Genomic DNA, 24,238 nt, shown 5'->3' on the forward strand with positions numbered 1-24,238 from the left:
TAGTGTGGTGCTTAGCTAAGGTGTGCCTTGCTAATGAGGGTTTGTCCGAAGTAAAAATCTCTAATCAGGAGATAATGGCTTTGAGTACAGGAAAGGTGAAGCTGGCTTTATAGTGTTTACATGGAGAGTAAATAGCGGTTTCCATTCTCACAGTAATGACCACAAATCTTCTTATATTCTAGAGACATGTTACTAAAGAAAGCAAAACAAAAAAAGGTGCAACCCGCAAATCAATAGGCTTCTTTACTGTAAGGCCCAATGTCCACGGGCGGGAGACCCACAAATCTAGAAGCCCACAGGAATGCATTAGCATCCGCAGGACAATTTAATGCATGCGGATGTGATTTTTTTTCTCAGGATTTTTTTTTGTGCAGTAATCACTGCGTAGTTACATGGGCAAATAAAAAAGGAACCAGATTCCATTGATTGCGTGTGTAAATACGCGGTGAGTATGCATGTATCCCGTGTAGTCACTGCGTATTAATGAGATTCCATTGATTTCAATGGACTATTTCTGTGTGTCTCCGCACGTGAAAATCTGACCCATAGAATGCCTTCAATTTAAATAGATTCATTCAGACAAGTTTTTTTTGCACAAAATCTTTGTCCACATAAAGATAGGTCCTGCCCTTTCTTTGTCCGTGTTACGCAGAAAGCGCCCATAGATTTCTATGGCAGTTCAAAAACTGGGAGGGGGAGGGAGTTACCCTGTGTATAACGGAGGAAAAAGAAGACAGCTGCCCTGATTAGGCATTTAATTACCATTCTATTCCACGGGAAGAGTGTAACAAGCAAGAGTGTGAACAGACATTTCAAGCGCAAAAAACGATGGATATGCTAGCGCTGATGTATCAGCCCGCTTCTCGCCATCTCCTAACTTTGCTCATGCAAAAAATACGTTCTGTTCCGGCGAAGTTATTTGCGCACACGCTTGTCTGAATAAGCCCTGATACACAAAATAGGACATGCCGTGTTGTTTTTCATGCAACTAAAAGTAGCTTGAAAAATATACTTGTCTGAATGTCCCAATGCAAATCAATTCAGCACTCCGTAATAGGCGCATAAAAAATAGGCATGTAATATGGAGCGTAAATACACCCATGTGAATGAGACCTAAGGGCTTCTTCAGACGATCGTATATCGGTCAGATTTTCACGTCCAACCGATATACGCTGCTCCTCTCTGCAAGGGGAGGAGGCGGGACAGGCTGGGAGCTTAGTTCCATCCCGCCCCGCCCATTGCAAACAGTGGTGAGGGGCAGAAATAGGGCGGAGAGAGGGCAGAGATAGGGCGGAGAGAGGGTGGGGAGCGGGTGGGTGCTCAGTGCACTAGCTCCCGGCCTGTCCTGCCTCCTTACCTTGCAGAGAGGGGCAGCGTATATCAGTTCGGCGTGAAAACCCGACCGATATACGAATGTCTGAATGAGCCCTAAAAGTGTTGTGGAAGAGTCACTACTAGAGCTGAAACACATGAAGGCTCAGGGCTTATTCCCAAGAGCTTGGGCACAACGTCTCTCGGCGGCAGATGGGGTATGAGGAAGCTATTGCGAAATGTGCGTTGAGGCGCAGGTGACCGAGTGTGGTCTTATGCGGTAAAGTGAAGTTTATGGTTATTTTTTTGTGGGCACTTGGTCTTTTGATATTTATTTCAATGATTTGATGTAAACCTTTATCTGAACATTGTGGGTAAAAATACTAAAATAACTCTTGTTATTTGTATGGCACCAACTTAGTCCGCAGCGCTTTCAGGCAATTTATTTATCACCCCCCACCAAGCTGGGAACTCATTTTACCGACCTCAGAAGGATGGAGGGCTGAGTCAACCTTGAGCCGGCAGGGATTGAACTCACAGCTTCGAGCACCTTCAGACGACCGTATATCGTTCGTGTGCCGATATACAGCGTCCCTCCTTGCAGGGGGAGGAGGCTGGAAGAGCCGGGAGCAGTGCACTGAACTTCCGCCCCCTCTCCACCCCTCGCCACTATTTGCAATGGGGATGGGGATGGGGGGGGGGGGGCGAGGATAGAGCTAAGTTATGGAACTCAGCTCTCCCCCGCCCCCTCCCATTGCAAATAGTGGCGAGGGGCGGAGAGGGGGCGGAGCTCAGTGCACTGCTCCTGGCTCTTCCAGCCTCCTCCTCCTGCAGAGAGGGACGCCGTATATCAGCACCCGGCCAATATACGGTCGTCTGAAGGCACCCTTCAGGTTACATTTGTATAAATAAAGTTTGATACTTTTTTTCCGCTCTGTGTGCCGACCTACTTATGTGATCAATGCAACAAAACAAGTTACAGCAGCCTGGATGTGGCCAGTGTAAACTGGAAACCTCTGCTGTACTCACGAAGGGTTAATCTTCATAATAACAGGTTGATGTATGGCAGTACATCAGTGATATATTTCCTCATGTGCCTCCAGCAGTGTATTGTAGGGAGGGGCCGGGTCTGTAGTTAAGCATCAACTTGCTGTAATCAGGTGGTTTAATTATCCTCCAAGAGTATAAAAGCTGAGAATTCAGCTGAGAGAACAGAAGATCGGAGACTCCACCGATGAATTGTATCATCTGAGCTCTTCACAAAGTAAGACAGCACATGAGGAGTGTGTTATGATGTCTGCAGCAGCTAAGGTTGTCAGGCTCTGACCAGAACATGAGGTTTATGTGCGAATTATTAAGAGTGTCAGTGGAAGCCTCCATTGGTTTTGCTCGATGGACTGAAATTAGGTCTGGACTTTAATAGACTTTTTCAAAAACTTACACTTGAAATTCCCTTGTGTGATCACTTATTCTTTTAGGAGATATGAATTTTCTGTGTTCGTCGGATGATCATATTTCCACATATGCTGTAGTGTGATTTACTATGACCCTACCTGGGATTAGATGCATAACTTGAAGTTTCTGGACCTCAATGTAGAATCTATTACAGAACCCACCTACCATGTGTCATTTGTAATACTGGTGTCTTCTTATGTTTAGGGGTCTTTATTGGCCCCTCAAACTCAGGGGTCTGTGTACAACCGTGTACCCCCTATAGTTATGTACCTGCTTTTAGTCTCATGCGTGACACCATTTTTTAAGTTCAGTTCCTTGAAGGTGCTGCTAATCTTGGATGGGTCTAGTATAGTGAATTTGTCAGCTTTTTCTTTCTTGATTTACGGCATGCCTTACTTAAAGAGCACTCTTTTTCTTAGTGTTTGGAATAGGCGATTCTGAGCATTTTCACAATAAAGTTTATTAGCCATTTATGTACATTTTTCTTACAAAGCCTCTCTTCTGCTATGTGGATAGGTAAAGATGGGGCTGAGAAACTTATCTTCACCTCACTACATAACAGTAAAGGCGCTCCATCCAGATGTGTCTGCATCTGTTCTCTATAGAACAGCTGCGGACACAACTGTTCCCATATTGCAGTTTATTAATAAGTGCCTGTATTACATAGAATTTATTTTTAGTAGCTCTGTGCCCCTCATACGCTGCTCTTCCCCTGGCAGCATTCTATAAAGGTAAGAAGCCATTCTATTCTGCAGACGGCTTCTCTCCTCACAGCGCTCACTCCCTGCTGGACCCGATGCACGGACAGGGATTTAGTGCATTGGGTGTACATTACTATATGTCACAACCCAATGCACTGAGCCACTGTCACTGTATGGCGAGGGCTTATCTCCTTCACAGCCCACTGCCATGGGATGGCAGGCTATGAGCAGGTGGAGCAGTAAAATAACAGAGGTGGTGAGAAACATGAGGCACAAGGCTATTAAAAACAAATTATATATAATACAGACACATTAATAAACTGTAATATGGGAACAGTTGTGTCAGCAATTGTTGTAGAGAGAAGAAGCTCAGAAACAGCTGGGTGGAGCGCCCTCTACTGTTATACTGCTATTCGATGACAGATTTCTCAGCCCCGTCTTCACATAGCTGCATAGCAGAAGGGAATTTGTAAATAAAATGTACAGAATAAGTAAATGTACTGATAAAAAGTATTCTATTCTGCAAAATGTATTTATTTTTAGAAGCACTGGGGCAATAGGCCATTGTTGCAAATGTATACACACCCTTTAATAACAAAATGTGGAAAATAAATAAATCCATTCAGTTTGTGGAAGTATATTTAATAGTTGTAGTGGCCCTGAACACCATCCTGGTCCCCTCCATAAATGTCATACATGTTTTGACCCATGTAGATGCACTGTGCAAAGCTTGTCCTGTCATATCCAGTGTGTGTTGCATAGCTGCAGCACTTGAGAGGTTAACAGCAAGGCTGCCTGTCCACAGGCGTAGCAGTAACCCGCAGCAAAACGCCGCCACGGGAGCCGCCGCTGGGGAGCAGGAGACAGCTGACGGTTCTCCACACTGAACCCATCTGAAAGATAGACTCACCGCGGAGAATCGCGGCAAATCGCAGCATGCTGCGATTTGAATCCCATGAGCGGAGAATTGCTATAATTTTCCACTCGTGGACGCCGCGGCTGCGCTTTCCATAGCAACGCTATGGTAAGCTTCAGACAGCATGATTCGCTGGCGATTTATCGCCGGCGGAATCCCATCTGTGGACATGCAACCTTATAAAATCACTGCCTGCATGTAAATGTATCAGTTTGTCCTGTCATGTGGTATAAGTGAAGTTATAAATGGGAGAGATTGAGAGCAGGAAAGGAGTTAGTTCGAGTCCATCTTCAGGAGTTCCTACTGAGTGCTAACACAGAGCCACATGGAAGCACCTTCAGCTTCCATGTAGGTGAAGATGGAGAGGGAAAAGCGACATCTCGTAGCTTTTGGAGTGTGGATGTGAGAGGATTGAGTCCCTTATTTCTCTGCCGCATAGAATACCGGTGTGTGGGAATGGTGGCATCCGTAGTGATTTGTACTACTACTCTCCCCATCCCGTTTATTGGCATTCCCTATCATAGGGGTGTCGAAGCTGGCCTGCAATCCTGCTCTGGTCTTGGCTATGTGTCATCCCTCAGGGACCAGAGTCTGGTAAGTGAAACCGTGACGAGACAGCACTTATCCCTCCCAGCTCTTCACGTTAGCCAGGTGCCCAGGGTTTCCCCTCTGGGGCGTTGCATAGTCTCTCCTAAAATAAAGTTCTACCTTAAATATTTACAGAGGAATAACTCTTGTCCTGTCTTTCCTCCCTAGATTTTACCGACCCCGCACTCGTCATGGACCTGGTCACACTTCTCATTTCCGTCATCGTCATCTTATTTTTGGTCAAAGCTTTTAAGAACCAAAAGCAAGGAGATTTTAAGAACCAAAAGCAAGGAAATTTCCCACCTGGACCAAAACCTTTACCGATCATTGGGAATGTCCTCATGTTGGACATGTCAAAGCCTTATAAAACATTCATGGAGGTAATGTACAAATTCTGTAATAATATAATGCGGGGGGTTTCTCATTGAAGGGCCACATTCAGAACAATACTATTCATAAGGGCCACATAAAGCTTAGAGATATTCTCATATAAATACTGTTTAGGCACATTGACAGAAAGATGGGAGCCAAAAAGAAGAGTAAGCTACAACAATTAGGTTACTAAGAGCCATCTACTCCCTTGGGAATACCCCTTCTACACAGAAAACTAGGCAAAATGTATGTACTTGGTAGATGTAGAGGGTCATTCAGGCTCTGAGATGGGTCATCACAGAAGAAGAGGGGACCGGTACTGAATGTGCTCACCCTGGGCAGGATCACCGCTTGGGAATCCCACAGAAGGAAGCTCCATTCACAGGGATTTCTTGTGATCATCTTTAGTGCCAGGGTAGCACTAAATGACCGGAGACAAGCCACATGCTCACAAATAATTTTAATTAATAGACCGGATATTGTCCTGCACTTCACAAAGCATTACTTTGCAGCCACTTAAAAATACACAAGTTGGTGGTTGTGGTCGTCATTTTTGGCAATGCCCATTCCTCTTCTGCCAATGCGAGGCCAGACACCATAGCCATTACAATCCAAAATGGATGCCCACTTAAAGTCATACACTACCAAAAAAATGCCAGTAAAAGAAGCACCTGACACAGGAATTCAGAGAAGACAAGAAACATTCTGGTTTTCACTAGTCATAACATTATAAAAGTTTTAGAAACAAATCTCTGACACTTCCTAGATGAACGATTGCCTGTTTACACGAGCAGATTGCTGTTTAGTTTTTTATGTCTGCATAAACTTTACAACAAATGATAAGTGAATGAATTATCGTTCGCTGTTCAGTCGCAGGCAGTGTTTATACTGAGTCATCATCGCTTAGTTTTGCATAAATAAGAGCTAAACTGAAAGATAATCGTTCCTCGTAAAAGGACACCTAGGCGCTTATATTTTGTGTCACTATCAAGTAAATTACTAATTTTCTGATCTGGGTGTTCATACTTTGTATTTCTCATATATGGATTATTCCTTTAAAAATATATAGTTAAGCATATGAGAGATGAAACATTCCTCCACAGCGCCACCTATTGGAAGGTAACAACCCTATGCATTAAAGGGGTTGTTTCGCGCAAAAACGTTTTTGTTTTTTTTGCATAGGCCCCCCGTTTGGCGCAGGACAAACCCAAGGGATGTGTTAAAATAAAAAAAATATATATATTACTTACCCGAATCCCCGCTCTGCGACTTCTTCCTACTTCTTTCTTCTCCAAGATGGCCACCGGGATCTTCACCCACGATGCATCGCGGGTCTTTTCCCATGGTGCACCGTGGGCTCTGTGCGGTCCATTGCCAATTCCAGACCTCTGATTGGCTGGAATCGGCACACGTGACGGGGCGGAGCTACGCAATGACGTGTAGAAGGGGGCGGAGCCAGAACGCCACTCGTGCCCGGACAACCAGAAGGGAGAAGACCGGACTGCGCAAGCGCGTCTAAAAAAGCAAGAAGACCCCGAAATTAGACGGAGCCATGGAGACGGGGACGCCAGCAATGGAGCAGGTAAGTGAATAACTTCTGTATGGCTCATATTTAATGCACGATGCATATTACAAAGTGCATTAATATGGCCATACAGAAGTGTATAACCCCACTTGCTTTCGCAAGACAACCCCTTTAATATCTGACAATGTCAGACAAAGCACCATTTATGTTACAAGGTCAGATATTGACTCGTAGGGTAGCTACCATCTGATAGGTAGTGCTATGGAGGATTCTTCCAACACTCATTTGCATAGCTTATTCCCAGGGAGCATTGCATGGACTATAAGAGTCCCTACACTCTTGTGGTACTTGCTCTCTAAGGGGAGACACATTACAATCCCCTATACTTAAAGGTACATGGTAGGAGTTCTCTTTTAACCTATTAGTTTCATTGTCTTTATCGCCTTAAGTTATAGATACAGTTAATCACAATATATCTTGTGTTCACAGCTTTCTGAGACGTACGGCCCGGTGTTCAGTGTCCAGATAGGCATGACAAAAGCAGTTGTCCTGTGTGGTTATGAAACAATTAAGGATGCGCTCATCAACCATGCTGATGCTTTTTCCAACAGACCCATAACACCTGTGACTGCAAAGTTAGCAGGGAACAATGGTAACCAGTCTCTCTTATACTTTGCCCCTCTAAATATAAGGCCTCCTTCACACAGGGCACATGGCATTGCCACAAGAAAATCGCAGCATTATCGCATTGCTGGTCCATGCGATAGATCTGCGTCTTCTCGCAGCAATACCACGATTTTTTAGTGCTACAAAGTCGCAAGTGGCTCTGCAAAGTTGCGCGACTTTGTAGCATCAGATGTGAGGATTTTCGAGGGGGTGTGGGGAGGGGTACTTTTAAATATAAAGCCCTGCCCTGAAAATAAGCCCTAACTGCAGACAGAAAACGTATACTTCACTTAGAAGCACTCTCCAGCTCCGCTGCATCTTCTTCCTGATCCCTGGCACTGGTCTTCTACATCTCTTCTGGCCAGGGATTGAAAAATCCCCGCCTCCTAGAATTGCTGGCTGTGATTGGCTGACACTAAGCGTCAGTCAATCAGAGGCAGCGCTTTCAGAAGGCTGGGATTTTTAAGCCAGAAGAGATTAAGGAGAATAGTGCAGGGGAGAAGATGCGGCCGACCTGACAGCGCTTCTAAAGTGATGTATGTTTTTTTTATTTTTTCCTGCAGCTATGGCTTAGATTATGATTTTGACAGTTAGATTTCCTACTGTCAAAGGAGCACCGCAAGAAAATCACGTTTTCATGTGATGCGATGCAACAGAGAGGAAGGCTCCATAGGAAAACAAGGGTTAGAAAATCTCACGAGCCGTGGGCATATAGTTGGACCCGTGAGGTTTTTTGTGTCAGAATGTTGCATGCTACAAAACATCGCAGGTGTGAATCATCCCAAGGAAAGCATGCGCTTCACATACATGCGATTTGTAGCAATGCGACATTGTCGCCCATGTGAAGTAGGCCTAAAAGTAATGTGAATGAAAACTTTGCCTGTAATACCAAGCCTGGCCACTGCACTGGGATTAAGTGCACAAAGTCACTGATTCTGCGAGCAGCTGATCGGTGGGGGTCCCAGAAGACCAACCCCACCAATCTGCCATTGATAACCTATGCTAAAGATAAGCCATCAATAGTTTACAACTGGACAAACCCTTTAAATGTTTTTTGCTGCACTGTTTTCTAATTATTGATTCTGTTGAATCCTACAGTAGTAGAATATAATAAAATAAAAAATGAGTAATAGTGAAGAAATTCAATACTTGTATACACATGAAAAACTAAATATCTTCTACATTCTACTGAAATCATTTAAAGAATTTGTCTAGCCCACACGTCAAACACAAAGCTCACCCGCTGAATTCGGCTGATCACCGGATTTTATGTGGCCGGCCAACCATGCAGGATGCATAACGGATTGTATTCACCCCACCTGCAGCTCCACTCCGGTGGCAGCAGTGCAGTCTATGACCGCTGACCCCCACCTCTGCCCCCCAACCTTCCCTGGTTTTTGTGCTATCCTGTACACAGTGCAGATGCTGAGGTGAAAGGTCATCGTTCGCAGGCTCAGCAATGGCTGCCGCTGTGAGACCGGGGCTTTTGGCTCGGTCAGTGGAAAGCCTGTAGGGATGCTGCCCAGGCAGAGGCCAATAGGATGTTCACTGTTACTACTGGGACTGCTTTGCACATAGGTTTGTTCATATGAGTGTGTTCTTTTCACGTATCGACATCAAGGGTTCCACTCACTGCGTATTACATATGCTAAAATTGCACACGTAACATGCTGTACAAATACACTCAAGTGAATGAGGCTTTACTATACAGTCTTACAATTACAATGGACACTTTGAAGGCAACCATAAGACTCATGTGTCCCTCGCTAAAAATAAGTTTGATACCCCTAGTATTATTTTTTATTGCTTAGTATGCTTTAAAATAATAAAAATGATTATCACCTCACTGATTCCCACCGCTCTCACTCTGAAACTTCCTGGCATCACCGGATGTTCCCTGTACTTCCTAGTTCCTGCAGGGATGGACATGTGACTTTCTGCAGCCTATTACTGACCACTATGGTGACCTGCTACAGCCATTGATTGGCTGCGGTGCTCACATGTCTGTGTCAACAAGGACCAGAGAACCAGGAGATGCAATGATTGGTTACAGCAGTCACATGTCCATCTCAACTAGGACCAGAGAGTATGAAACCAGCAGGATCCCAAAGAAGCATCAGAATAAGTGGTGGGGATCAGTGGGGGGAGTATTAATAGTTTTATTATTTTAAAGCATTCTTTTTTCATTTAAACCAAAATCCATGAATTCCCACCCCCGAGGAACCCTGCTCTGGCACCAGTATGGATATAAGGAGTGGAAACCTGCACCAGGGATCCCTCTTTATTAAAGGGGTTGTCCCGCGCCGAAACGGGTTTTTTTTTTTTTTCCACCCCCCCCCCGTTCGGCGCGAGACAACCCCGATGCAGGGAGGTAAAGAAAGCTCACCGGAGCGCTTACCTGAATCCCCGCGCTCCGGTGACTTCTCTACTCACCGCTGAAGATGGCCTCTTCCTCCGTGGACCGCAACTCTTCTGTGCGGTCCATTGCCGATTCCAGCCTCCTGATTGGCTGGAATCGGCACGTGACGGGGCGGAGCTACACGGAGCTACACGGAGCCCCATAGAAGACTGCAGAAGACCCGGACTGCGCAAGCGCGGCTAATTTGGCCATCGGAGGGCGAAAATTAGTCGGCACCATGGAGACGAGGACGCCAGCAACGGAACAGGTAAGTATAAAACTTTTTATAACTTCTGCATGGCTCATAATTAATGCACAATGTACATTACAAAGTGCATTATTATGGCCATGCAGAAGTGTACAGACCCACTTGCTGCCTCGGGACAACCCCTTTAAATAAGTGTGTATGGCCACTACAAAAATGTTGCTCTGTAGGTCATGGGTACATTTCTGTACATGGACAGTGTATTGAAAATTCACAGGCAGCTTGTCCTGATAACTACTGATCAGGAGGATTCAGCTCATCATTGGCTGACCTGTTCTCTGATAAGGACTTGTCCATACTGGACCTCTCTATTCCCATGTGTTAGGAATAGGAATAATATGTTTTTATTGCATTCAGGTCTTGTATTGTCCAATGGAGAGAACTGGAAAGTGATGAGAAGATTTGCACTCTCAGCATTACGAGATTATGGAATGGGCAAGAAAGCCATAGAAAACAAAATCATTGAAGAGGCTGAGTGTTTAGTACAGAAGATGAAGTCATATGAAGGTGAGTGAACAAGGTCTATAATCATGTGTGATGCTGGATGGATAATGTTGGATGATCCCCATAGGGGCCAGACTGCCCTACTGGCAAACAACAGATGGGTCGGTGTCCACAGTGGGGCGCTCACAACCCCCAAGGTGCTTCCTCTGTTCTCCCTAACCATACTTCTGCAGATCGTGCTACTTTTAGTAATGATGTTCAGTCTCGTGCTCTGGGCAGTAGTGTGTAGCGCCGATCATCTCCCTCTCGCTTCTCCTCAAACTAATTATTTTCTCATTTTACAGGAAAACCCTTTGATAATCTCACCTGTATTAACGCTGCAGCGGCCAATATCATTGTGACCATACTGCTCAGTCGTAGATTTGATTATGAGGACCCAACCATATTGAGGCTTATGGGCCTAATTAATGAGAATCTAAGACTCCTGGGAAGCCCCTGGGTCCGGGTAAGTCAGAAATATATTACAGTATGTTATAGTTTTTGTAGTTTCGACTAAAGATATTTGCACATAAAGCTGAACATTGGGGAATTAATACAATTGTCAATGATTTAAAGGGGTTGTCCCAAACATCCAGGAGGAACGTAGGGATTCGTGGGGTCTGGAGAGATGGTAATTGGAGTGGAGGACCTGAATATAGTCTTGTATTTTACAGCAGTCCACCACTTCATAAAAAATACAACCCATTTAACTGCTGTGCATATAAGACACAAATGTTAATAGCTCTTAGGGTGCCTTCACTCTGGCGATGAATTCACATGATTTCCCAGCGCTGTGAGAAATCGCAAAATTACGAAGCCAATGGCATGCCCTGTCTTTGTGCGAGCTCGCCCATATTTCTTATATTTCAACTCCTCACCAGTCCCCGCCACTGCTGTCACAGCAGTGGCAGAGGATCACTATCATCTCCCATTGATTTCCATGGGGCCGGCGCTGCTGCTGCAGGCCCCATTGGGAACAATGGGAGAACAGCAAGATCCACTGCTGCAGCTGGCCTCATTGAAATCAATGGGAGAAGGTCATTATCTTCTGCCACGGCTGTGACAGCCACAGCATGAGATTCCTTCAGCCCTGCAGGCATGGGAGGCTGTTTCCCTGCAAAAATGCCTCACATCTAGGGCTTTTCAAGGTTTGTGAGCGATATCAGGAAGTCAATCACATCCTGATATCACTCTTGCCAGTGTGCAGGAGCCCTCATTATTACATTCTGTGTATGTACTGATTATTACTTATTAGAGATGAGCGAACGTACTCGGTAAGACCGATTTCGCAATCGAGCACCGCGATTTTCGAGTACTTCACTGCTCAAGTGAAAAGTACTCGGGAGCGCTGTGGGTGAGCGGGGGGTTGCAGCGGGGAGTGGGGGGAGAGGGAGAGAGAGGGCTCCCCCCTGTTCCCCGCTGCTACCCCCCGCTCCGCCACGCCACGCCCCCCGGCGACCCCGAGTACTTTTCAACCGAGTAGTGAAGTACTCGAAAATCGCGGTGCTCGATTGCGAAATCGGCCTTACCGAGTACGTTCGCTCATCTCTATTACTTATGTTTGTGCTCCTCTAGATGTATAACAGTTTTCCATCATTGATGGATTGGCTTCCCGGAGCTCACAGAACAGTTTTTAGGAACTTTAGAGAGTTTCAGAAATTCATAAGAGCAACATTTACAAAACAGAAGAAAGAACTGGATGTAAACGACCAGAGGAACCTTGTTGATGCCTTCCTAGCCAAACAACAAGAGGTAAGACATGCACCATTACCATTATTAATAAGTAAACTAAACATGGATTACACTGTATGCAGACTTTATGTATAATCCTCTAATCTGGTTTCTCATAAACCTTGCATCATTGATCAGGATGGACCACCTATTATGTTGACAGATTTTGCCATCCATGCCAGAAGGTGTCTGTTCCCCTCTTAACTCTTTTGCTAATTTCCTATTCTCATGTTGGCTAACAATACAATTGGTCTGGGGGAACCTAGATGAAAATGGAAAGGACCACTTAGGGCTTTGATCCCTCTCTCCAAAGTCTTCACCCCAGCCACGTGTTGGGCTTCCGTGGCATGTACAGTACGCTCTTGACTAGTTTATAGAAATGAACTGCAGACCAAACTGTTTCTGTACAAAACTATCATCACATATATCCACAGGGTGTGACTAGTATTGCAGCTCGGCACCAGTCAAGTGAACAGGCATGAGGCTTCAGTCACACTTTTACGTTCAGGGGTTCATCCTGGCTCCAATCTGAAATCTAGAAAACAGGATTGAGTTGAGGAACCTGGATATTTTTCAGCCATTTTCGACAGCTACTGAAATTAAGACCAATAGATTTCCATTTTTGTGGGTTTCCGTTTGTTTCTGGCATTCTGTGCTGGAAAGAATGGTGTGGTCGACCACAGAATGCCGGAAACCAACATTAAACTGTCAAGAGACATACCTATTGGTCCCCCTTCTGGCAACTGTCAATGTCCGAGATAGATTACGTCCACAAGGCTCGTCTTTGTTTCGGAAGTGGTACGAGGCCTCTCGATGTAATGGCTCAATTTAGTATGAATGAAGCCTTAGCTGCAATGCCACATACAAGAAGCCTTAGCTGCAATACCACATACAACCTGTGGACAGCAGTGGCGCTGTTTTTGAATATAGGTTTCTACAGATTTTTAAATATTTGAAAATACAGCAATATATTTCCAATCCTGTACACTTGTTTTACTGGCCTTTTAAGTAGCCCATTATATTTAATGCAAATGGATAAAACATCATTCAGCATTTAATAATTTTGATCCTTTGTGTTGTTCAGGGAAAGCCGGAATCTACTGAGTATTTCCACAACGAAAACTTAACTGTACTGGTCGGAAACCTGTTCGGTGCTGGGATGGAAACCACATCAACCACCTTAAGATGGGGACTTTTGTTGATGATGAAACATCAAGAAATTCAACGTAAGAATTATATGTATACTAGCTGATATACCTGTCCTCGCCCGAGTTAATTTGATATAGGTGTTTACGTGTTGTTTGCACAGAACATTTTATGAAGTCAAGGTTACTTCAGGAATAAAATAAGTATACATATATAGCAGCATTAAATTCTCCTCAGGCTGCATGTACCGATGTCCCTCTGCAGAATGTGCCACCCCTTCCACTCTCCTCATTTAGGAACTGAAGAATGCTTGCACTAAATTTCATGATTGTACGACATAGGGGTGAGACCCACATGCTTACCCCTCCTACTCAGGGAAGCACAGCTCCTCTTCTGTCTGATCACTGATGTCAGTGTGCTGCCGGACGCATATTAACGTTTTCTTCCCCACTTCAGTCCTAATCAGCAATTCCAGAAACCTGATTGGTTGTTTGGTGAATCAGTCAACCCAAACAAGCAATCAGGTTGCTGGAATTGCTGATTAGGACAGAAGTGTGGAAGAAAAAGTTAATATGCCTGCTGGATGCCTCCTCCTTCTGCTCTCGCGGAACCAAGTAGGAGACGTCGAGGGAGTAGGGAGGAGGATCCCGGCTGCATACTGATGTCACAGTGTGCGCCGGGATCAGCGCAGTTAGCAGCGCTGCTGAGTGAATGCTGGCAGGGGAGCCGCGGCTCCTGCCGGCATTCACTAATGTGGTGAGCGGCCGATGGTGATGCGTGCCAGCAGGGAGGGCTCTGCGTGCCATAGGTTCTCCACCACTGTCTTATACAAACAATTTTTGTGGAAAATACTTCCTACAACTGACAGATCAATAGTCCTCAGTCTTCTAGTGATAACATAGTCATGGCAGTCAAATTTTACTGTAGGCTGTAAAATGAGATATTTCGTTTTACAATCTCTGTCTGGGTTGACATTAAGGTTTGTTCGGTGACCAGCTCTGCATGTAGACATAAATAATAAGTAACATATTTTCTCTTTCCTGGCAGAAAAAGTACATGATGAAATTGAAAGAGTGATTGGTTTGGCTCCACCTCAAATGGAGCACAGGAAGCAAATGCCATATACCGATGCCATCATTCATGAAATCCAGCGCTTTGGGGATATTCTACCAGGAAATGTTCCACATGCAACTTCTGAAGATGTCACATTCAGAGGCTATTTTCTTCCAAAGGTGAGAAACAATGCTCAGCTTTATGCTGGATACCTCCAAGCAGGAATATACTCAAAGTGAAGGCTAGTAGGTCATGTGCTCCGAATACTGAGTGGCAGTAGAGGCGCGACAAGTCCTTTTGCCTTGACTGGAGCATCTAGATGCTGTGCTAGGACAGCAAACTAAATCTTTGACCTAAGCGAAGCAAAAGCTAGCTATGACTCCAAGAATATTTGAATAGCTTCATCCAGAGGTGTAACTGAAGTTCATGGTCCAGTCCTTTGTTTTTCCTGCTGGATATATCCAAATAACTAGCAGTTAACATTCCATTAATCATGATACCGACTCTAATCTGCATTAGGATCACTCCGACCTTTAATGTGCCTTTGTGTCATTTGCTGTTTGCTACATCACGTATTGCTGTTCTATAGGGTATACCTCATAACGGATTGTTATTCTTACCCTCCAGGGCACTCTTGTTATCCCATTGCTGCACTCCACACTCAGAGATAAAACCTACTTTGAGAAACCCGATGACTTTTATCCAGAACACTTTCTTGATTCCAAAGGAAATTTTAAAAAGAACGAGGCCTTCATACCCTTCTCAATAGGTAATACTTATAATGCTTTTTTAATAGTAGGGGCAACTTAATTAAATCCAGATGATATATCTCATAAAGACTTTTACACAGCAAATCATCTGCCCATGTTAAAGAGTGCTGACTGACAATCAAGGTTGCCAACCTGAATTTTTCTTTTCCTCTGGACAGCCAGCAATGTTTATGGACTCTTTGGAAAACCATAAAGATTATAAGTATATATATGTGAATATAGGTCAGCTACTGATATGAATTAATTACCAGAAATTTTACTTTGAGCTGTAAAATGATAATTAGTCATAATGACCTTCTAATTACCAACAAATTAGAGATGAGCGAGCGTACTCGGAAAAGCACTACTCGCTCGAGTAATTTGCTTTATCCGAGTATCGCTGTGCTCGTCCCTGAAGATTCGGGTGCCGGCACGGAGCGGGGAGCTGCGGGGGAGAGCGGGGAGGAACGGAGGTAAGATCTTTCTCTTCCTCTCTCCCGCCCGCTCTCCCCTGCTCCCCGCTGCGACTCACCTGTCAGCCGCAGCGGCACCCGAATCTTCAGACCCGAGCACAGCGATACTCGGATAAAGCAAATTACTCGAGCGAGTAGTGCTTTTCCGAGTACGCTCGCTCATCTCTACAACAAATACAAGAAATCACAAATGCATCTTTTTTTAATCTTTTTTTTTTACTGGACATGCCTTATTTTTATAGACTGTCCTGGAATTTCTGGATGGTTGGCATTCAGGTCAAAGTTAGATCCCTTAAAAATAGAGATGGGCGAGCGTACTCGGTAAGGACAGATACTAGAGCGAGTATCGTCCTTACCGAGTAGCTGCCTGCTCGTCCGCAAAGATTCGGGTGCGGGCGTGGGTGAGCGCTGTGTTGCGGTAGGGAGCGGGGGGGGGGGGGGGGGGGAGACCTCCCTCCTGTTCTCCCCCGCCCCCCCTGGCACCCGAATCTTTGCGGGCGAGCAGGCAGGTACTCGGTAAGGACGATACTCACACGAGTATCTGTGCTTACCCAGTACGCTCGCTCATCTCTACTTAAAAAGGATTGTCCAGGAATGCACAAGATGGCTGCCTTCTGTGCAGTCTGTGGTAGTGCAGCGCCCTATAGATTGACCCTGGACACATGACATACGCTGAGGAGCTGAGAGGGTAAAGTGTTGGCTTGTCATGGCGGGACTTACCGGGCTCCTTGCTGGAGGGACACGTGTAGCCAAGGTCAGGGCAATGCTGGGCCTCTTCCGGACACCCCCAGCATGGGGATACCCAATAAACAAGGGCAACAGGTGCAGAGGATTTGTCATGTATGACGCCACCGTTCTGGTACCCTCCGACATGACCATCGGCAGGGAAAATAAATGAGCCACAGATAGTTTAAGTGCCTCAGGTCTTCAGGAACGGTCAGGGCCTGGAAATACCTTTACTGTAAACTTCACTTCAGTAGTACAAGGCATAAATTCACAAGATACTCTAGTGCAGGTAAAACACGAGATTTGAGGTCAGGGAAGAAACTGAGGATGACACCGGTCCTGCAGCCCAAGTTATATGTCAGGTACTGCTCCTGGCTGGGAAAACTCTCCAGAGGAGGAAAAGGGGTCAGGTCACTCCACAGACTCTCTGCAGACAAGTACCTCCACTCAGCGGGACTCAAACTCCAATACACAAGTGTGAAACACAGACAATTCAGTAACTTTGCACTAGGCCTTGACTAACTGAACTTGCACTCTACTCAATCTCTCTCTTTGGGGCTCACTTAAAATTTGTATTGAAGACACGCATTCCGGGAAACCTCTCCTCTTCCTCCATCTTCAGCACATGAGGGCTGAAGGTGCCTCCATGTTCCTCTGTACTTTCTCTCTAGCAGCTCTGGAAGATGGAAGCCCCTTTCCCGCTCTCAAGCACTCACATTTATACCTTCACTCACACCACGTGACCGGATAGAAATGATACATTCTTAGGCAGACAGCTCATATTTTGCAGACATTAACCCTTCACTTACTGCAACTGTGCAATACACACAACAGAATGACAAGACATTTTGTGCAGAGCATCAACACAAGACATTACATGTATGATTTTACGCAGGGGGCCAGGAAAGCATGTACTGGGCCACTAAATTACCACAAGCTAGGATGGAAGAATGTGCAGACCAGAAAGGGAAGGGGGCTACGGGAGGGTGGGAGCCTAACATTACACTATTCTGCCAGAAGTTAGATTGGCAGGGATCGTGCAGGTGAGATCTTGAGGGAGTGTAGACCTCTCCACTTTGGGCAAAAACTAGGAGTGCCATTTTAATGAAGTGCAGTAACAATCATTGCAATAATGTGTCAATTATAACAGATCAAATGCCCAAAGCTTTATATGAGATATGTTAAAAACTTAGTTCCATTCAGTTGTAATCTTAAATTATTTCTCATCTTTTCTCGATATTTTCTTTTCCTTGTAGGTAAGCGGAGCTGTGCGGGGGAAACTTTGGCTAAAATGGAGCTATTCCTCTTCTTCACAACACTTTTACAAAATTTCACTTTCAAGCCGACGCCAGGAGCCAAACTAGACCTCTCTCCTGCCATGGGGACTACAAACTCCCCCAAACCCTTTGAGATTTGTGCCACATCTCGCAAATAAGCCAGACTTTCAGTCCATGTTGGCATAACACATCTTGTATCTCATCATCATGGTTTAAAGAGGTTCTCCACCAAATCTTTCCAAGTAGAATCTATTGTTCTCTATCAGTCATATCCACCTGAAAGTGAAACTCTGACAACTATAAAAATTAATCAGGGCAGAATTTTGAACCCGTCTAGATTTATGTCTGTCTATCAACTATGACATTTGTAATGAGGTTGTCAAGTAGGAAGTCAGTAGCAACAAGTCTGTCTAAAAAAAAAAAAGATTATAATCTGTTTCGCGTATATTTTTATAATAAAAGTTTACAAAAACTATTAACTCCTACCTCAAGTGTATTACTGGACCTATGTGTTTTGTTTGTTTTACCCTTTTCTATTAAATATAAAACCTCGAACAAAGTGCTCAACAAAAACACGATTGTATAATAATTATTATAATCTTTATTTCTGTAGTGCCAACATATTCCGCAGCACCAGTGAAGGGATTTTCTAGGCAGAATATTATTAATGACCTATCCTCAGAATGTCATAAATAGTTGATCGGTTGGGGTCCATCACTTGGGTCTCCAACCAATCAGCTGAGCGTGCTCAGGCTGTCAGCGCACTTAGGTCAGAGCGGAAGCAGCAGAAGTCTCCACGCCGACTGCTGCTTAGCAGCTGGCAATTACAATGAGGGCCATGCCTGCAGTTACAAGTGCCGGCTATTACACGGAGGTCGACGCTGAGACTTCTGCGGATGCTACTCCGACTTCTGTGTATTTGGGGGAACTGACAGCATGTGCCCGCTTAGCTGATCAGTCAGGGTCCTGAGCAACGGACCCCACCCGATCAACTATTGATGATCAATCCTGAGAATGGGTCATCAATAGTGTTCTCCGTGGAAAACCTCTTTAAAGGAGTGTTCTCAACTCACACTTTTATGACAGATCCATAGGCTATGCCATAAAAGTCTGATAGACTCAGGTCACAGAGATAGGACCCACATTTATCTCCAGAATACGTGGCAGCTTGGGTGGTCAGGATTACAATAACACTTTTTAAACATCTGGACATTACCTCAAATAATAAGAGCAGCAGTACTCACCTTTCCTCTTCCCAGGTTAGCAGCACAAGATGTGAGGGCTGATGCCAAAAGAAAGGATGGTAATGCCTCTGTTTGGCTGCAATGGTTACCTGACTTATGCTATAAAAACAGACTAGGGGAGCATTGTGCTGCTTACCTGGGAGGAGAAGAAAGGTGAGTATTGCTGCTTTTTTCATACATAGGATCATTCCCATTGTGACTATAATTGGCCAAGATTGGATTATCACTCTAAAAAGGTAACCTGTTCCTTGCTGAATGCAATCTGTGGGAATAACTACAACTGCCAGCCAATCCTGATGTTCTACAGTTGTTTGGGCAGTCTGAAAGCTATAGTTCCCCTAAAGTTTGTTTCTCTACTTACCTTTATCTTAAGAATCCGGGTGATGCCCTTACTCGTGAGTCGCAGGTCAGTGAGCTGTGATTTCACCGCCACACCTTCAATCAGGATAAAGGAGGTAGGTGGCGGAGAGATCAGACAAAGCCGAGAGCGGTAGGAAGCTCCAAAGAGGGGCCACAGATTGCGGCAACGCTGAGGAGACAGAGCAAGGATTTATGAGCTGCAGCTATTACATCTTGTCATTTTAGTCATGACATATTGGCTGACTGAGGTGTAATATCTCCCTTTTAGAGTGCTGGACTCATGATACATTTTTTTTTTACTGCATAGGGTCATAAAGTGAGTACAAACTAGTGCATGCTTGACCATAGGAGGGTTTATAGCGGCATAGTTAGATGGTTAAGTTTTAGTTAAGAGGGAATAAGGAGCTAGACAACGGGGACCAAGATGAGGAGTCTGCATAGGGAACCTCTAAGGAAGGTGGTGTTTGAGCACTTCATTCCTGCCAGGAGACTTGGACAAGGCAACAGCAACTTTATCCTCCATTGCTTCTTATGTGCTGTATATGGATTGATCTGGCAGATTTCTTGTCCTTTTCTAAAGGAGGCAGTGGAGCAGCATGATGCATAGTGGATGCAGTATCTGGGTAACTGGGCTGTTAGGAGGCAGATGGTGGGTCTGGCATCTTGAGGGCTCGCTCGTTCACTTGCCACAGGCACCCACTACAGCAACTTTGCCCCAACCTACACCACCTATTCTGACTTATTGACTGGACAGCAAGTGTTAGGCTAACCATAATCTCAATGTGTCTGCATTAGACCATACTCATATTAAGACTCAATTCAGCTGAGAAAACATGTATGAAGAATTCAATGAGGATCATTTCATACTCAAGTACAATCATTAGCAGGTGAAAAGATGGTGCTTTTGTGGCATCCAAGTGGAAGGCCAGTTGTTGTGGGGGAGACCACACGGTTCTCAAGATGGTTGTCACAGGTGGCTCTGCGATCTCTCCCCGACAATAGCAGAATGCGGCCCAGCTCGGTCAGCAGTACAAAAATAGCAGGCAGATGTATACGATGGTAATTAGTGCTATCGGTGTTGTCACGTGCCGCCAGTACCTCTTTTCAAGCAAAAGTTTGCTCATAGGTAAATAAAAGAGTCCATAGACAAAGAGATCATTTTCAAACTGCAGGTACATGTTTTTTTCATTACTCACATAATCCAACTTTGACTTTCCAAGAATAAAGCAGGTTGACAGTCTCAGACATGACACTTCTGGCAGGCTTTCTTCTGATTCAACTCTGTTACACACAGACTTATTTCCTAGGAGACACTTCTCTTCCCGAAATCTAGGTGTCTTCAGTCTGTGTTATCTGATAGGCGATCCCCAGGGGTACAGTTGTGACATGGTGGGTCAACACACAACTCTGCTTTTCCTTACTTGCTAGTTACTCCTCCCAACTTGTCATAGTAGGAACCATTACTCTGACCTTCGGTCTCCGCAGGGAACATCCCATGGCAAATGAGATAGGTGTGTGGCTCTGCACAGGCAAAAGCAAAAACGAGCTACAGTTTCCCGCTGACTTGTCCTCTTCCACCGACTACATCTCTGCACTCTAACTACTCTCGACTCTGCCTCACAACTTCTCCTAAACTCCCGCAATGCTACACACAACAACAAGTTAGGGAAGACAGATTTGCCCCCAAAAAGCTTGTTAGCACAAACACAGAGCACACAGATACACAAACAACAAATACTCATGAGACAGACACATACCAAACCAAGACACCCCAACTCTGGGCCACTCCACGCACTTTGACAGAGCTGAACAGGAGATGGAGTAAAACAAAAGTAAACCACACCAAAAAAAAGGAGGGGATAGTGACATTGGAGCCAACTAGAGGGGATGACAGGAACAAACTTAATGATTAAAGTAAACAATAATAAGAGCAGAACAGTAAGTGAACTTCCAAGTCAAGGGACATGAATATGCGGTTCCCGTCTTCTCCTGTTGGTATGCCTTTACCAGCGGTGTAGCCAAGAGGAATCCACACAGATGTTCTGTAGACGGGTTGAACAAAGCTTATAGCTGAGGTAATTAGGATTTATTGCGCATTTGTGACCCATAATGGCAGAGTGGTGAACGCTGTAAAGGCAAAACCCCAAAACAATGGCAGAATTTCTGCAGATTTTTTCCATCTCTACCTCTAAAAATGTATTAAAATTTATACTGCATTTTATATGTGCCTCTTAGTGGTGCCATTAAAATATACACCTAGTCCCAAAAAACAAGCCCTCATACACCAATGAGTTATCGATAGCACTTGCCATGTGATGATAAAAATCACTTGGCCCTTAAGGCACCAAAATTGGCCGGTTTCTAAGGAGTTAAAGGGGTTGTGTGGTTTCACGATAAAAACTCTTAAGGGCTGAGAAAAAGAAAATCTGTCTTCACCCCCAAGGGCACAGCTAACCAACTCTTGATGCCCTGTCCTCATCCTCTGCTACCAAAAGTCAGGTGACTGCTGCAGAGGCTGCAGAGTTACTATCCTAAACTCCTGGCATCTTGTTGTCGGCGCTGATCCCAGGAGTTTGGAGGTGACATTGTGGTCTCCGATCAGCCATTGCAGTCACTTGACTTCTGGATACGGAGCAAGTGCAGCTGGAGCCAGCTAGCTGTGCCCCCGAGAGGTGTAGACATGTAAATGTTATTTTTTTATTTCTACTTATATCCAGTACTTCAAAATTTTTATCTTGAAACCACACAAACCTTTTGACAAAGTGGGCATAGATATTTGATGTCTGGGGCTTCATTTCTGCAACGAAAGGCTGTCTTGGTGTGATGGTACTAGCTTGCTATGGTCACCCCTCTGTAATTAAAGGGGTTGTCCCGCGCCGAAACAGGTTTTTTTTTTTCAATAGCCCCCCCGTTCGGCGCGAGACCAACCCGATGCAGGGGTTTAAAAAAAAAACCGGATAGTACTAACCCGAATCCCCGCGCTCCGGTGACTTCTTACTTACCTTGCGAAGATGGCCGCCGGGATCTTCACCCTCGGTGGACCGCAGGTCTTCTGTGCGGTCCATTGCCGATTCCAGCCTCCTGATTGGCTGGAATCGGCACATATGACGGGGCGGAGCTACGAGGAGCAGGTCTCTGGCACGAGCGGCCCCATTCAGAAGGGAGAAGACCGGACTGCGCAAGCGCGTCTAATCGGGCGATTAGACGGCACCATGGAGACGAGGATGCTAGCAACGGAACAGGTAAGTGAATAACTTCTGTATGGCTCATAATTAATGCACAATGTACATTACAAAGTGCATTAATATGGCCATACAGAAGTGTATACCCCAACTTTGTTTCGCGGGACAACCCCTTTAAGTCGTGTAAGCAGTGGATGGAGCTGTTACCACTGGGATGGTCCCAGAGAACTGGTTCTAAATTATACCTGCAGTAACTGACAAATTTGACATTTTGAGTTAGCATGCTGTGACTGAGAACTAGGTACCTGGTACTGTACTGTTGAGGGCCATCCAGGACCCCCTCTGGTTTATGACAGCTCTCCCCATCTGCTTATTGATGGGCTGTATGGTTAAGGTTTCATTTTATTAAAATATCGGCACGTTTTTATATAGCAAAGAGGCTGCTTTGGCCAATAATCTTTTTCCACCATCACACAATGTTGTGTGTATTTATTAAATGGGACAGAAAATGAAAATAATGGGTATAGTGCAATGGGCCGGGGGTCAGGCCTTTGGTTGGGAAGACAGCAGGTAGCACGATGGTGGGTCGCAATGGCTCTACTGTCTCTTCTTCTGATACATCCTGATCCGTCTGCACGTAGGGGTAAATTTAACAACCGTGCAAAGAAGATTTATGACTTACTGTTCACGTGACATCAGTGCCCCCTTCCATGCAATGAGTCATTAAAGTCAAATAAACAAGTTCACAGTCAAAGGGTAGTTTTAAACCGGGTCACGTGTTTTTTTACTCAAGGTTTCCAACCTTGATTTTCCAAGAATAACACATCAACAGTTTTTTGACATAACACCTTTGCCATACTTTTTCTTTCTTAGAATCTCCAGCACACTTGTATTCGAAAGACACTTCTTCCCTGAAATACAGTCGTCATCAGTCTTAGTTACAGTATCTGATGAAAGTTCCTTGGGGGAGCACGCCGAACACCAGGAGAATAACACATCCTGTCATTTATCACTCATCACACCTTCTTCCACGCTGCCCTAGCGGCATTCATGGGGTCAACACTCATGCCAGACTTATCTTCCGACTTACAGTGGTGAAGTCGGTCCAGTCCCTCAACTTCTGCTCTTAAGCAGGGGATGGTATGACATTCTCTGCAAACTCCTTCCCCATAGACAAATTCTGACTCTCAGGTCTCCTGAGGAAATGAATCCCACAGCTTACAGGGATTGGCACGGCCTGGGCTCAGATTGCAGTGTCATAGCCTCAGCTTTCTGCTTACACGCCCTCCTTCCCCAGACTACATCTCTTCACCACCTTCCTTCTCCTCACTCTAACCTCGCCTCCGAACTCTCTAAGCATCAATCATGCCACACCGAGGAGGTCAGAGAGAACAGGCACACAGACACCACCAAGTTTGGTGACACCAGTACAAGATATTGACCTAACATTGACCCAGACAGAGCCAATACACATAACAACACACAGTCTATTACACTTAACAGTACAAACACATACACACTATAGGATACAGATATTGAAGTGCTGGAGGGCCCCCTACTCTGGGGCACTACAATAGCACACCTACAATTCGCTACTCGTGAGTTTTGTAGTGGCTT

General features: G+C 45.0%; 1 protein-coding gene across 1 annotated transcript; it reads left to right on the top strand.

Annotated features, from left to right (window-relative positions):
• Positions 1-2,503: 2,503 nt before the first annotated feature.
• On the top strand, positions 2,504-18,368 carry LOC136620623 (cytochrome P450 2C14-like). Its single transcript, XM_066595515.1, has 10 exons — positions 2,504-2,575; positions 5,140-5,351; positions 7,358-7,520; positions 10,555-10,704; positions 10,986-11,146; positions 12,256-12,432; positions 13,496-13,637; positions 14,605-14,789; positions 15,238-15,379; positions 17,815-18,368. Exons 2-10 carry the CDS (start codon positions 5,163-5,165, stop codon positions 17,991-17,993), a joined length of 1,488 nt encoding a protein of 495 aa, XP_066451612.1. The 5' UTR covers positions 2,504-2,575; positions 5,140-5,162; the 3' UTR covers positions 17,994-18,368.
• Positions 18,369-24,238: the final 5,870 nt, after the last annotated feature.

This window comes from Eleutherodactylus coqui, chromosome 1, assembly GCF_035609145.1.
Source record: "Eleutherodactylus coqui strain aEleCoq1 chromosome 1, aEleCoq1.hap1, whole genome shotgun sequence".
Classification (NCBI taxonomy): domain Eukaryota; kingdom Metazoa; phylum Chordata; class Amphibia; order Anura; family Eleutherodactylidae; genus Eleutherodactylus; species Eleutherodactylus coqui.